General features: G+C 36.5%; 2 protein-coding genes across 2 annotated transcripts; both read left to right on the top strand.

The window, feature by feature from the left end:
- Positions 1-4442: 4442 nt before the first annotated feature.
- LOC147869563 (uncharacterized) lies at positions 4443-10906 on the top strand. The gene is made up of 9 exons (XM_087330901.1): positions 4443-4462; positions 6865-6988; positions 8372-8552; positions 8633-8710; positions 8847-8885; positions 9034-9594; positions 9796-9888; positions 9957-10262; positions 10515-10906. Exons 3-9 carry the CDS (start codon positions 8412-8414, stop codon positions 10653-10655), a joined length of 1359 nt encoding a protein of 452 aa, XP_087187027.1. The 5' UTR covers positions 4443-4462; positions 6865-6988; positions 8372-8411; the 3' UTR covers positions 10656-10906.
- Positions 10907-12995: 2089 nt separating this feature from the next.
- Positions 12996-15436, top strand: LOC147869562 (tetraspanin-2-like). Its single transcript, XM_087338981.1, has 3 exons — positions 12996-13078; positions 14008-14133; positions 14934-15436. The coding sequence occupies exons 1-3, from the start codon at positions 13022-13024 to the stop codon at positions 15027-15029; spliced, it is 279 nt and encodes a 92-aa protein (XP_087195107.1). The 5' UTR covers positions 12996-13021; the 3' UTR covers positions 15030-15436.

The raw sequence follows: 15436 nt of genomic DNA, 5'->3' as shown, positions 1-15436 counted from the left end.
TCTGAATATTGTGGATGATCTGAATGTATGGTTTTAAACCAATCGCAAGTTGTGGTATTGTAAACGCGATTACTTGTTAATGGAAATGTTGTTCCCAACAATTATTGTGGATGTTCTGAATGTATGGTTTTAAACCAATCGCAAGTTGTGGTATTGTAAACGCGATTACTTGTTAATGGAAATGTTGTTCCCAACAATTATTGTGGATGTTCTGAATGTATGGTTTTAAACCAATCGCAAGTTGTGGTATTGTAAACGCGATTACTTGTTAATGGAAATGTTGTTCCAAACAATTATTGTGGATGTTCTGAATGTATGGTTTTAAACCAATCGCAAGTTGTGGTATTGTAAACGCGATTACTTGTTAATGGAAATGTTGTTCCCAACAATTATTGTGGATGTTCTGAATGTATGGTTTTAAACCAATCGCAAGTTGTGGTATTGCCCAAACCTTTTAAAATTAATTATCTTTTGTTTTGGTCACCCAACCAGGTTGCCCAAACCTTTTAAAATTAATTATCTTTTGTTTTGGTCACCCAACCAGGTCGCCCAACCTGTTATGTAAACGGCCAGAAAAACGGTCATCTTAACATGTAAATTAATCACATTCTCTGTCACTTTAAACCATTCTCTGTCATTTTAATCATAGCTCATTGCATCTCCAATATCTGTCTTATAATCACATTCTGCGTCTTAATCACATTCTTATTTTGCACAATCTCTAAAAGCTAATCAGGATTAGTTATATTCTTAATCAGTTATAATCAGATTAGTTAGATTCTTAATAAGATTAGTTAGATTCTTAATCAGATTAGGGGGATTCTTAATCAAATTAGTTAGATTCTTAATCATCTTAGTTAGATTCTTAATCAGTTATAATCAGATTTTGTAGATTCTTAATAAGATTAGTTAGATTCTTAATCAGATTAGGGGGATTCTTAATAAGATTAGTTAGATTCTTAATCATCTTAGTTAGATTCTTAATCATCTTAGTTAGATTCTTAATCAGTTATAATCAGATTTTGTAGATTCTTAATAAGATTAGTTAGATTCTTAATCAGATTAGGGGGATTCTTAATCACATTAGTTAGATTCTTAATAAGATTAGTTAGAGTCTTAATCATATTAGGGGGATTCTTAATCAGTTATAATCAGATTAGTTAGATTCTTATAACCAGATTAGTTAGATTCTTAATCAGATTAGTTAGATTCATTCGAGATGAATCCCAACGAAATAGATTTAATCACGTCCTTGTATGATTCTGAGGATGGTTATGCATCACCATACTCCGCAACCATCGACGATGACTTGGATTCGTCTACATCCGAAGACTATGAGTCGGCTTCATCCGAAGAAGAGGCGGAGGAGGTTGATCCCTTCATGTATTGTTCGGCGAGGTATATTGCGTTCACTAGAGGTATGTACGATTTAATGCTTAAAGATTTATTAGGTCAAGTTACGGTAACATTTGAAATATTAAGCACACTCGCAAGGGGGGCACCTCTTAATTTACATGCATGGAGGCGCATGAAGAGTCGTCTCACGCTTATGAATGAGAATGCAATACACCTTAAGGCATCGCCTCATCTTCAGATTACGCACGTAGAGAAATGGAGGGAGATAGTATTGGCGTCACATTGTGGCGCATCGCACCGTTCTTTGACAGGTACTCTGACAGAATTAAAGAGAAATTGGTCCAATGACCTTCGTGACTATGGGATCCCTAGTGCGTATGTGAAAGCAGTGATTGACCAATGCGGTTGTCAAGTTGTGTCGAGGTTAACTCCATCTGACATGGAGGGGACAAGTGTCGTGAAATATAAAAAGTCTAGACCCATAGAAGTGATCAAGATAGAGGCACATAGGGTTGATGATACGTTGATAGATGTTCAATTGAGGTGCTCCAAGATGAATGGATGTTAGAGATGTGTGAGCGACTGTCGATAAACAACTCTTGGGCAATCGACTCCACGTTTAAAACAAACCAATTTGGCTTGCCATTATATGCAGTTGTGGCTCCAAATGCCATGGGAGTTGGTATCCCATTATGGTACATGATATGTAGTTCTGATAAGGGGTCTAACCATGAGCAAGTAGCTTTAGAAACTTGCTTGAGAGTCATATTTGCACGGATGCCCAATGTGAGGCCAAATGCCATAGTCATCGATAAAAGTTGGACATCGTATAATGCCATAAGTAATGTGGTTGCAACAGACCGATTATCTTGGATAGTTACAAATGGGCAAAGGTCGCAAACACATTGTCGACTTTTGTTGTGTCACTTCCATGCAAAAAAAGCATGGTTGGACAACTTGTTGCCAAAGGTAAGTGCAAGTGAGAGAAACCACCTTTATAATCGGATGTGCCAACTCATGCAATGCATTACGGAATCCACATTCAATGCCCAATGTGAGGACTTAAAGGTAGAATATGCAAACAAGCCAGGTGTTTGGCAATATATAGAAGGAGGATGGTGTGGCTTGACATGTGTGTGGAGGAAACTGTGGCCCAAATTTGGTAGAATGTTCAACTACGGACATGTTGACACTACCAATCTTGTGGAGAGACATTGGCAGTTTATCAAATATACTGCCTTAAGAGGGAGGATAAACCGATCAATTACCGATCTTGTGCATGTTTTAATCGGGGACAGTCAAACTGGCACTTGCATCGGGGGTACTGTTATTGAATGGTACAAGCAACGACAAGAAATATGTGAGAGTGGTAGATTTGCACCACGTGCAAATTGTAGGGATCAAACAACTAGACTTAAAGAGGCCGAAAGGCTACTAGAGAGGTATGAAACTAATAATGCGACAATGCATATTGTGGACGAGCCTCGATATTGGTTTAAAATATTGAGCTTGACAAAACCGGATGTATGGTATAATGTATCGCTCCAATGTTCATATTGTGATTGCCACGACCCTGCGAGTAAATGTAAGCATATACTTGGCATCAGGATGATTATTGAGAGGCACATGCCACATCTATGTGGGTCATTGCCTTTTATAGATCATGCAACCTATATGCGCAATGACCATTTCACAGAGACGGAAATGGAGACAGAGGTAGAACCAGTCGAGGAGACAAACCCTATAACATCACGAGTGGAGGAATGTTTGTCGAAATTACAAACGCTTGAGGGGGCTATTCAATGTTTTAAGCAAGGGTTACAATCCCTCGATTGTGCAACAATTTTGGCATGTATGGAGTCCATTCAAGAAACAAGTGAGACATTGGTGTATCACACAGGTGCACCGAAACCAACTAACGAAGAAGACCGTGGATCCATAGGGCGTAAGCAAGCAATTGGTGCAAAAAGGGGAGCATCAATCAACATTTCACAAGATCTTATTGGCAGCTCCCCAAACACTTCCAAGGCACACACAGGAAAAATGCAAAGAGGCGCAAGTCGAGCTAGGAGGCGGTTGCCAATATGTGCGACAGATAAAATGCGATGCTTGCATTGCGATGCCTTGACCTTTAGATCAAGGGACTCAAATGTTGATTGTTGCAAGAATTGTGGTCGCATCTTGCCATCATCTCCGGATGAGCCATAAATGTTTGGTAACTTTCAACTTTTATGTTTTGCCAGGATTATTTGTTTTAACAGAAGTATGGTAAAGATCGTCGGTTTTAAGTAATTTAAGGTTGAATTTTGTGACTATTTGATATGTTATTGTAAGTTTACATTCTTCGTTTTATGTTTTAAATGTTTTTTAACTTTCAACTTTTATGTTTTAATATGATTATTTGTTTTAACATAAGTATGGTAAAGATCGTCGGTTTTAAGTATTTTAAGGTTGAATTTTGTGACTATTTGATATGTTATTGTAAGTTTTAAGGGTAATTAACAAGCTTATTTGAAGATTTTGGTTGGAATGATACATTTGGTTGGGCGACCTGCAACGGTTGGGAGACCAATCGGTTGGGCAACCTGTAACTGTCAGGGTTGGGTGACCTAAAACGGTTGGGCAACTTGCAACAGTCATAGTTGGGTGACCAATTTCGGTTGGGCGACCAACGACTCAGAGTTGGGTGACCTCTGACAGGGTTGGGTGACCATCGACTCAGAGTTGGGTGACCTCTGACAACTTTTTTTTTCGCGCGCTCTTCCTTATCGAAATCTGACGGTGCAGATCGCACGCACCTTCCTCTAGGCGACCTGCACCGTCTGTGGCCGTGATTCCCTCACCAGCCCTCTTTATGATTTGGTGCAGGATAGCAACGAGCATACATTATACATACATACACACATATACATACATACACACACACATACATACATATACATACATACATACATATATACATACATATATACATACATGATACATACATATACATACACAGTTAGGGTTCTTCGAATCTGGTCCCTCCCTCGCGATTTCCAGCTCTGCGGTCTTCTGCAGAACCATCGCTTTCTTCATCCCTCCCGACACACACGTCAACGTCAAGGTCAGTACACAGAGAATCCTTCTCTCCCTCTCCCTCTCTGTCTCTCTCTCTCTCGGTCTGTTTCCTGCTCTTGTTTCATGCTCGCGCTCACGAATCGCTTCGAACCAATGTATGTTTACCTGTTTCTGTTCGTCCTCGATCCCGTCTCCTTTAAAGCATCAAATTCATGGAGCCTCTTTAAACTGCATTATCATTTCGTTTCTGCGTATCCCGTTCTCTCGTTCTTTTCACGTGTTCTTTTTTTAGCCTAAAAGTCCTATCTTTCTTCATCTTCTTTCAAATAAGCTTATGTTCTTTCGTCAATAAAGGTGATTTCTTGTTCAGATTGTGTTTGATATACGGGAAATCATTCTTGTTTTCTCCCTCAAAGTGAAAAATGGAAGGAAACATTCTTAGGTTTAAGTTAAATACATTCTGTATTTTGATTCAGTTATACGCTTCGATTTTAACTTCACATAAAATTTGCAGCTCGTTTCATGTGGTCATAAAGAAGAAAATGGTTGGTGTTGTGTTATATTACGAATATAGGTGAGGAGCTTAATCGACAGTTCCTGGGATATTTTCTCTCAACGTTGGCCTCGATCGCCACATGAACAAGACATTATGCACAAGAGTGACATATTACGTTCGCATTTTCCTTACAAGCGTAGCATTCAGAAACTATTTAGAAAGTGAGAGAGGGTTAATTGACAATGCGAAAGAAATCATGTAAAAACCTTTGAAAACAACCATATAAATGGTTGAATAGAATAGGAGCGTGAGATGTTTTTTGACAGTATATGAGTTCGTCTTTTCTTAATTTTAATAATGTTCAAACCAGCAATTCGTAAACGATATATTATCTCTTAGAGAGTTGTTGCTTACAAAGTTTGGGTGTTCTAAAACTTTCTGTGTGCATTTCGGCAGCATTATGTATGTGGGTGTTGGAGTGTTTCGTTTGTTGCCACTATTGAGTAAGCATGATTAGTAACCCAACCTTGACTCAACTAAACTGGCTCCATCTTTATATGAAAAACCTTCATTTATTTCTTAGATTTTAGATATTAGTTATGAAGTTGAATAGTGCCTAGGAGATGTAATCTTGATTCCTTTTTAGAAAGCACATATTTACACTGTTTAAACAATCAATCTGTTGCTGGAAGCTGAGGCTAGGTTTAAAAGTTTTATTTAACGTCAATGTGAGGGAGGAATGTAGTTTGACACCAGATTGAGAAAAAGTGAGGCTGAAGGGTTGTGTGGATGGCCGCAATTTATGCGAACTTTCCTTTTCTCCATTTTGTCATGGATGCAAGTCACAGTTTTAAATTGGAATTGAGAATGATGTGATGGGGATGTGAGCTTATATGGAGGGGAGTTTCAAACTATACGGGTTTGTATAGGTTTTAAAGATACACCTTGTTCTGTCTTTGATGCTTGGGTCCTGCCAATGTTCTGTGTGTTGCATATGGCTATTTTGTAGAATTTAAGTTTTTTTATTTGTAGGACAAAACAGTCAATTCCTGCAGGGACTGGCCGTTCTTCAGCAGTTCTTCAGCAGCGAAGTTTTTCTAATAGTTTTGAAGTTTGTTTGACTACCACTTTTGCCATTGCTGCGGCGTTTCTTTTGTATAGTTTGCAATCACTCTTTATTCCCTGGGCCAAGATTATGATATGATGTAAAAATGAGATCAAGGATGTGACCATGATACACAGACCTGTTGATGCACAACAGAAACTTGGATCCTGTAAAGATTTGTCTAGCTAGACCTAGCAAACACTCAAAAATATGTCCCATGCTCATTCATGAACATAACATCTTTGATATTCCTCTAGATATTGATGTATTTCCTCACGTTTTTTTCTCTTTCCTAGTTAATTGTTGAATTGGAACTATTTAGAAGTGATACAATTATAGCTCTTTTTTACGTTTTTTTCTATATTTTTGTAATGATGTAAACCTTAAGATATAGTTAGGATACACTTACCTTCAGGTTAAAGAGTGTTCAGATTATGTATCATATGAGGATTTAAAGAATGTTCATATCACATTTAAGGTAATGCTACCCGAATCTCTTAATGAAAGAATCATTTTATCACACTTAACCCAGTACTTTCTAAAATCCACGGCTCTTCCTTGAAACATTGTAACAAAAGGAGTCTTCGTGTGATCATTGAAATTTATTCAAAAGCCTAAATTAATGTTTTGGGTAGATAATCTAATATGTTAGACCGCGTTTTCTATTTTAATGTGATACACGTGGTAAAGTTCAACCTCTTTTGTTGGTTTTCTTAGGAGTCAGTCCTTGTTCCATGTTATTTTTTAACCAACATATGGCTGATTACACTGCCTTTTCTTCTCTTCTTTTTGGGCAAAATATTGAGCCTGTTCAAAACTAACGTGGTCTCTTTTTTCTTGTCAACAGTTGGAAGTGCAGATTAATTCTGTTGCATCCCAGAGGACAGGTCCAGAAAATACCTTTTTGAAGCTGGTTAGCTTCCTTTTCCTGGTGGGTCATCAAAATAAACCTGGGAGAAGAGAATACTTAGGTTTTCAACAATGTGCGCTACTTCATATGAAATACACTTTTTTATTCAACTCCTTTAGTTACCTCCTACATATGTACAAATACTTTTTCTGCTTTCTGTTCAGAATGTTGTGTATTAAGGTATTGTTTCATTGCAATTAAATTTTCTTTTCTGTTAACTTGAGGCAATCTTTAGTATGGAGCTTATATTATTTATCTGGGAAACTTCACTATCCATAAAGTTTAAATGTTTATGATACTTGAAGGGAGTGGTGAAATATGATATTTGCTATCAAGCTATGAAGAACTTAGGTGTATGTACTTGAAGGGAGTGGTGAAATATGATATTTGCTTTCAAGCTATGAAGAACTTAGGCATATGAACTTAGAAAGATACATTTAAGTGTGCCATGTTTTGTATATAATTTTATCTTCCCAAGAGATCAATACATTCTCTTTCATTCACAAGTTGCATTCAAAATGGAAAGTCTAGTCATATGGACGTATGACCACATCTTTCAGTGACGTTTTCTGTCAAGGTCTATGTTTTTTCACCACATCATGTTATTATCTTGTTTAGATCTCTGCAGAATTTCCTACTGCAAGTTTTTTAAAATCTTTATAGTGCTTATTGATTAATTATAAAGCAATAATCTTTCCACAGTAATCCAACCACAATGATGGAAAAAAATTCTTTTCCATTTTTAAAGAGGTTATCTGCGACTTTTGCAAACCTCTGTCTATGTTATGTAACACTCATTATATTCTAAAAAATCTGTAACCCAATTTGATTTTCAGGTCAATTTAGGTATGCAGTCATAGGAAATGGGATATTTCTCTTGCTAGTTGTTTCAGTAAGATGCGAACCTCAAGTTATTGAACTACATTGCTGTTTTTATTGGCTGAGAAACTGAAATCAGATTTTGTATGGTGTGGGAACGACAAGTTAATGAAATTTCCATTATCATTATAGTGGTAGAATTGCACTATCAAGTTTGAGTTTCTAGCTGTGATAAGATGATATCACAGGGCCATTTGCAAACTTATGCATAACTTACCCCAAATATGTATGCATGATGACAGCTTATAATCTGCCTACTGAGAGAACACAACTGGTGCACACTTACTCTGTTTCAATTATTTCTATTTGCTTAAAATCTTTGATGGTGGAAAGAGGGTAAAGCAGCTTAATTATCCACAATACTAGAATAATGACATTTCTCTAATTTCCTCAATCCGGAACATGCTAACTTTCTTTGATATGCTTGGGTTTTCCTGCATATAATAGAAGGGATTGTTTTGTTAGGATTCATCCAATAAAATACTACTAATGGTGCTGCATTAGAATTTTCTGAGATCGTTGTTTTATGAGAGCAGGTTTTTCATACTGTTTTTTGAGCTTGCAGGTCAGAAGGCAATTGTAGACCGCTACTCCTAGTTTCTATAATGAATGACACCAATTTAGGAACTGTGAGCCTACCGGGTAGTGGAGGAATGGAGGCATCAAGTGTAACTGCTGATACAATAACTAGTAACCTAGCTAACATGTCAAAGCACCAATTATATCAGCTTCTTTCTCAGATGAAGGCAAGTGCAAGTGATTTTTGGCTTTTGTTCTTGAAATATTATAGCTGGCTACGCCTATCTCTTATTTTCTGTATCTGCAGGATTTGATTCATCAGAATCAACAGCAAGCTCGCCAAATCCTAATTGCAAACCCCCAGTTAACTAAAACTCTTTTCCAGGTAGGTAAATAGAGTACTAAGATTAAATCAAGCTTAACATCTAGATACCTAGTTAATCAATCATTTACTTCTCTTTGTAAATCATAATATCTTTGTGATTCTTGGCATTGATTAATGCTTTCTCTTTGTTTTACAGGCTCAGATAATGTTAGGTATGGTGAGAGCCCCAGAGACGGTGAGAAACTAAACTAGTTTTCTGTTACATTGACACATTCATACATCTGCTGGTTGTACTTTCGAACAATTCTTACGTTTATGCATAACTAGCTTTCATGCAGCATAGGACAACTGTCTATTCTAATTAGTTTTCTTGTTATATGAAGTCACCTCTTGCAAGTCTGCAAGCTCAAACTTCGCAACCAGCACAGGCTCCACTGGGGCAGGTGCCGTCTAGTCAAACTCAAGTAAGAACTGTAATAACTCAGTCTCCTCCCATTCCACAAATATCTCCTCTGCAAACTCAACCACAAGTGCTACCACAACTGCAAGTTCAATTGCCTCAAGGACAAGCAACCACTACAACACAACCACCAGCTGTACAATCATCCTTCCCGTTTCAACAACAGCCTATGTTGTCCCAAGCTCCAAGTGCTGCATTACAACCTAGTCAATCCTCCTTTCCTTATCAGCAAAACATTCAAATTCATCAGCAACTTAGTCCTCGGTCCACTATGATACAATCACATTCATTATCAATGTCTTCATCTACACCGATACAACATCCACAGTCACATCCACCTCAACCTATGCAACCACCAACACCACCTTTACCACAACAGCCACGGCCTTTGGGACCTTCATCACAGCCTCAACATCAGCATTCACAGGGTATGGGTTTTCACCCTACGCAAGGTCCTCCTTATCATCCGCAACTTCCTTATCAGGCATGGCATATCTATTCTTCCTAACCAGTATTACATTGATTTAAAACCTATTTTTGTTCGCAAGTGTATTGCTTTTGTTTGTTATGTCAGTTTTGTGAGCCATTTGGCTTCAAGGCGTCCAGTGGACTAAAATTATATTAAATATGTATCTGTTTTCTTAGTTTCTCTCACCTTTATATGTTTCAACTATTATTGATGCAGCAACAAGGTGGCTCTCAGACAAACATTGGTATGCCATTCCAGCAGATCCATCCACCTTTGCCTAATCAGCCATTGCCGCAGCATATGTTTCAGGTTTGAGAAAGTCTTTGCCCCTTTTTTAAAATTTTAAGCATACATATGAGAATTTCATTATTTTTCAGATGTCTCGACTTGATATGAATGCGAACACACAAAGTGTCATTTTACCATTGGGTGGTGGTCATTCACACCCAGGCCTAGGTTCTCCTAGTGGGTCTGCTCCTTTAGGAATATGGAATCAACAAATGGCATCGAGTGGGTCTTTGGCTTTACCACAGACTAGTGCAGCTGCACCTATTGGCCATGTGGCACCTGGACATCATCCTTATGCAGCTGCTCCTGCCAATGCACCACCTCCCTTAAATCATGCTCAAGGATATGGGCAGCAGGTGGCACAATCTCAACCTCAACAACTGCAACCACCACAGGTTTATATCTATTTATTATAGGGAAAACACCAAAATATCTATATTTCCTCCAATACCCTTAAGCTTTAAAAAGCCACTAGAGTACCCCTGTTTAATGGTATATTTTGTACTGATAGGGATATTCTATTAAAATTTGGAAACCTATGCATGTTTTCCTAGAAGTTAGGACTCTCTTTCTAAAGACAAGCATGTGAAGCTCACTTTCACCCTTGTGGCTACAAAAGATGCTTTAATGATCCCTTTCTCATGTAGGCATCTATTGAGGCAGAGCAACAGAAGGTATTGCTGCAACAAGTTATGAATTTGACGCACGAACAGATTAATTCTTTGCCTCCAGAACAGAGACAGCAGGTCCTCCAGCTGCAACAGGCATTCCGAAGCCAAGCTAATTAGTTGATTGAACATTGTGAAATTCAGTGGGGATTTTGTCATGATGAACGCAATAGAAAATCCCCTTCACATGTTCTGATCTTTCACTTGTCCCACCATAATGTATATCAAATGGGTCATGCTCATGTGGCCACTGACGCTCTAACGGCTTATTTGATATGTTTATGACTTAAGAAAAAAGTCATGAGTTCCAGGTAAAATTTGAAGGGTTAGGGAGATTGTATTTTTAGGATTTCTTTTTGGCCTACCCTTCATGGAAATGGAGATTGTGTACAGGAATTCCCTGTCTCTATCCTGGAACACAACTTCGGGTTCTTCAACAAATTGTTAAAACAATGTATGTTACACGTGTCTTAGAATTTCACATGTTCGCAATGTCTCTCTGTCTTGCTCATGGTTTATCTTTTTAAAGAAACTATGTGAGTAATGGTCTGTTAAGGAATCATCTGTACGTCTATGCATGTAACAGTGATACTATTCAGTATGTCTTAACAAAATCTTTGTTGTTGGAAAAGTTATTTTAATTGTGAGAAATGCATATTAATAGCTGTAATTGGAGATTGTCTATATATGTTTAATTCATAATATGCAGCTATTACTTGTTTGTATTGTGTACGAAAGGATGATATGGATTAGATGTGGATTAAGCGTAATGTTTCAGTAGGGGTCATCAGCAACTGTGCATTTTCTTGGTTTCCATTTGTTTGATCTTGGGATTCTTCCATGTGAGTGCCCAATTTGATACAATTCAGCCAATTTTGTCATTTTGCAATTTTGATAATGTATGCACTTGCATATGTTGTGTTTCTACAATAAATGCAATTGGTGTATTTGTTCTTGAAGGTCTATTATGTCCTTGATATCGAGGTACTAGTTAGTGGTGGAGCTCATTTGTGTTCTTATTTTGTCAGCAGATTTGAAAGTTTAATTATATTCTCATTCAATGTTGAATTCAATGGTTCAATTAAGTCATTTTGCAGTTACCTCACTCATGGACTCTCTAAAGTATTTTATTACTTAATGTCATTTTGGTTCTCTATTTGAAATATATTTTTAGAGTTTGGTTTTGCATTTAGTCTCATATGAATACAACTATAGATGGTATGCCATAAATATGACATTACCATATTTATGGATATTGTTATGTTGCATCTATGGTAATTGATTTCACACTTTACAAAGGTTAAACACCAAAATGATCAACAAATAGGAAATGTCCCATGTTTTAGATATCTAAGAGATAAATTTGTATTAATGTAGTGAATAATGAAAGGTTTTATTTCCATGTAGGTTAAAACATATCCAACAATGGAAAATGAGTGAAATGTTAAGATTGAATTTGTTATCTGGTCTTTCAAACTTGTAATTCAAATTAGGCCTTGGTAATGTACATTTCCACGAACTTATTCCTTATTTTGTGGGTATCTCTCCTAGAGTCCTATGCTAGTTCCTACAAAAGGTCTAATCATTAATGTCATGTAATTATTGTGTGATTGTAGCTTTCCTCTTTTTCATAGTGTCTCCAAGAGTCCTTTGGTTGTATGTACTCACTTTTATCAAAGTGTCTAGCTTCTATTCTCTTGATTGTTGGAACTTTTATTCCTATAAATCAAGAACTTCACAATAAAGGCAACCTTGTTAATATGTGAAAAGACCTAAGACTTAAAGCATAAAAAATCCTTCAGCAATTATTTGATTATTGGAATTTCACATTTCACATTGGTAATATTATTGAAAACACAATTCATCAATTTCTTCTCTAGAGAGAATGTCAAACTATGAAGTAAATGAAATTGTAGGCTTCTTCACAATTACTTTGATGCTTAACACTTTCCCATCACTTTTAATGTTTCCACATGCAATAGTGTCCCAAACTATAGGGCAAGCTAAGATTGTCCAATGCTATCGCTCCTTTGAGATATCTTTGTTGCGGGCACATGCAATCCGAGACTCATGGACATACAAATTGGTTGATAATACCTCATATTATAATGTAAAACTATATAATTTTCAAAACAAGAGTGATGAATATAGTAGAACACACCAAATAATAATACTCACAACACTCCCATATGTTGGCAAATAATTTAGTATACTTCATTCAGATTGTGTAATGACAAAATTTAAAGTTGAATATGTACACTGACCTAGTATCAAGTTTATGAAAAAGAGGTTAACAAATAAAAAAGGCTCGATCCCTTTGGGAAACCTTGCAATATTAGGTAATGGTGTTATAGATACACTTATGCATACCTCATCTCCACAACGATACACAAAGAATATTGAAATTACCTTGTTACTAAGCATGGTAGAATTGGATTGCTTTACCAATATGAAAGAGATACAAGGATAACTTTTACCATGTAATCATGCTCAAAAGCTCTCACTCGTTTAAAAATTCTCAGCTTGAAGCAAACTACACGAATGTAAACTTTGGAACCATTTTCTAATGTTGGTCAAGTGTTTCATTGTGACTGTTGGTCAAGTGTTAGTCACACTAGCGATGTGCATGCATTCATTTGATTGGAAATGAATGTGCATGTGCAATCAAATGAATGCACATGTGCATGCATTTGTTTGATTGGAAAATGAATCAACCAGTTCATAATGAGGGTTCTCGTTTAACTAGAGTTACACAATCTATTCAAATCCTAACAATAACAATTGTCTTAAATTTATTACTCTATGTGCCGCTTATTGTTGCTGGTTTATGGTTAGCTTTTAGACATCATATTGATTGTCTGATATTTTTGGAAGGACCAACCATATTCATTGGGATTACCTTGTTTTTAACCTCAATAGTTGGTGCAGTGGGTGTTACAAAATGTAAGCTCGTTCTAATATGGGCATACCTTATCATGCTTCTTTTTCTCCTCTTGCTATTATTTTGTTTTACTCTATTTGGTTTTTTTGTGTCTATTAGTGGGGGAGGGCATAAAGGCCAAAGTTACATGTTCAAAGAGTATCACGTCAGTGATTATTCCCAATGGTTTTAGGATAAGATGACCAATTTATTTTTATTTGGTTATTGATCATCAAAGAAAACTCTGAAATACCCTTTATGTTTTTCTTTAATCTCTGAATGCCCATATCTTTTGTGATATTCTTTAATGCCCTAAGTTAACATGCTCTCACAAAAATGCATGGTCCTTTTTCTTAACTACACATGCTATTTGGGCATTTTTCAAGTGAATTCATCTTGTTTTTGTTTATATGGCATTTTGGGAAATAACAAAACCTAAAGAGCATTTGGATAGAAAAGATAGAAGTCAATGACATTTCAAAGTTTAATCACCCTAAATATAGTTTTCTAGGGCCTTTGGTACGTAAGGCATAACGTGAATAAATAATCCAGGTGTCGGATCCCTTCAATTGGGTGAAAATGAAGTTGTGCATCCAAGATAGTAGAATTTGTGTGGCTCTAGACCAAAACTATCCAACACTTCTTGAGTTTGAGACCGCGGAGCTCTCCCCCATCGAGGTATTATAAATGAACCCGGTGAGATATATGGTGTAGGTCTAAGACATGTCTTCATGTCTATCTAATGTGTACGTCAAGTTTCTTCACATATTACTTAGCTACACATTCAACAATTGCATGTATGCAAAAACACAACACATATGTGCATGCACACCCACACACACAATAAATGTGTGAATCAATATATGTCCTTCATATTGTCCTCTTATTACCTTTAAAAACCATATCTTCAAACCATGATGTTATTGAATAGCTTGAACAATTGGGATTAATCATTCCCTTAACTAAGTGTAGTTAAATGCACCATCTACTACCAAAATATAATGTTCTCAAAAAGCTTTTTCAGTTGTTATCAACGTATCATATTATTCTCACTTGAATAGTGTCTGATATACATATTTAAACGGTAAAAAAGGAGTTGAGAAGTGAATAAAGAAACATGTTGCAATCTACCAAGCACTCAAATAGGAATAATCACAAAGCACAAAACATGTAGATTCCATGTACATTAACATTATGATTAGGTTGCGCGCTATAAACTTAATGCAATGTAAAAACATAAGATATGGCATTTCCAAAACCTAGGAAACAAGGTTGTATTCCATTGTACATATATCATGATTCATGATCAAAGTGTGAGTTGTGCTCTTCACAAATAGATAAAAATGAAGCTATCCAAATTAAGCATGTCAAGGTAATTAGTTACTAGTACCATACTCTCTATAAAGTATGTAAAGATGCTTTGTTCATTTTATGTATGAGGGTGGTTACTTCTTAACACTTTTGTTTCCCATTTGAAGTCTGGATGTTGCAAGCCGCCAATTGCATGTGGGTATTCATTTGTCACCCCAATAAAATGGATCAACATAACACGAGTTTCAATTATGTCTGACTGACATGCTAGATGGAATAATTATCCATCGAGATTGTGCTTTGATTGTCATTCTTGCAAGGCCGGGCTTTTGGAATATGTGAAGAAAGATTGGATTCAAGTTGCTAAAGTATGCTTGGTGATCTTAATATTACTACTCATTCTCTATTTTATGACATGGGTAATATTCCTAACCAGCCTCCGTGATGGTACCTTTTTTATCCACAATTTTCGTCAACATGGATTTTCACGAGGTGCTCAATCCATAGAAATGGATTGAGGTTTGTTATCATCGAGCTGGGCTAGTTTAAAGCATATATACATATCATACAAAATTCCTTGTATCTCTCTTTATATTGACTAGAAACCTTAGTGTTTTTCATAAGGTTGGAACAATCCTTGATCAAATTGTACAAAAATTAAGGTATATAA

The sequence above is a fragment of the Azolla caroliniana genome, unplaced genomic scaffold (genome assembly GCF_043228905.1).
Source record: "Azolla caroliniana isolate FFs.n. ecotype wild unplaced genomic scaffold, voAzoCaro1.0.p SCAF_1, whole genome shotgun sequence".
Classification (NCBI taxonomy): domain Eukaryota; kingdom Viridiplantae; phylum Streptophyta; class Polypodiopsida; order Salviniales; family Salviniaceae; genus Azolla; species Azolla caroliniana.
Note: the sequence above shows the minus strand (reverse complement) of the source record. Positions and strands in the feature narration are given on the sequence as shown.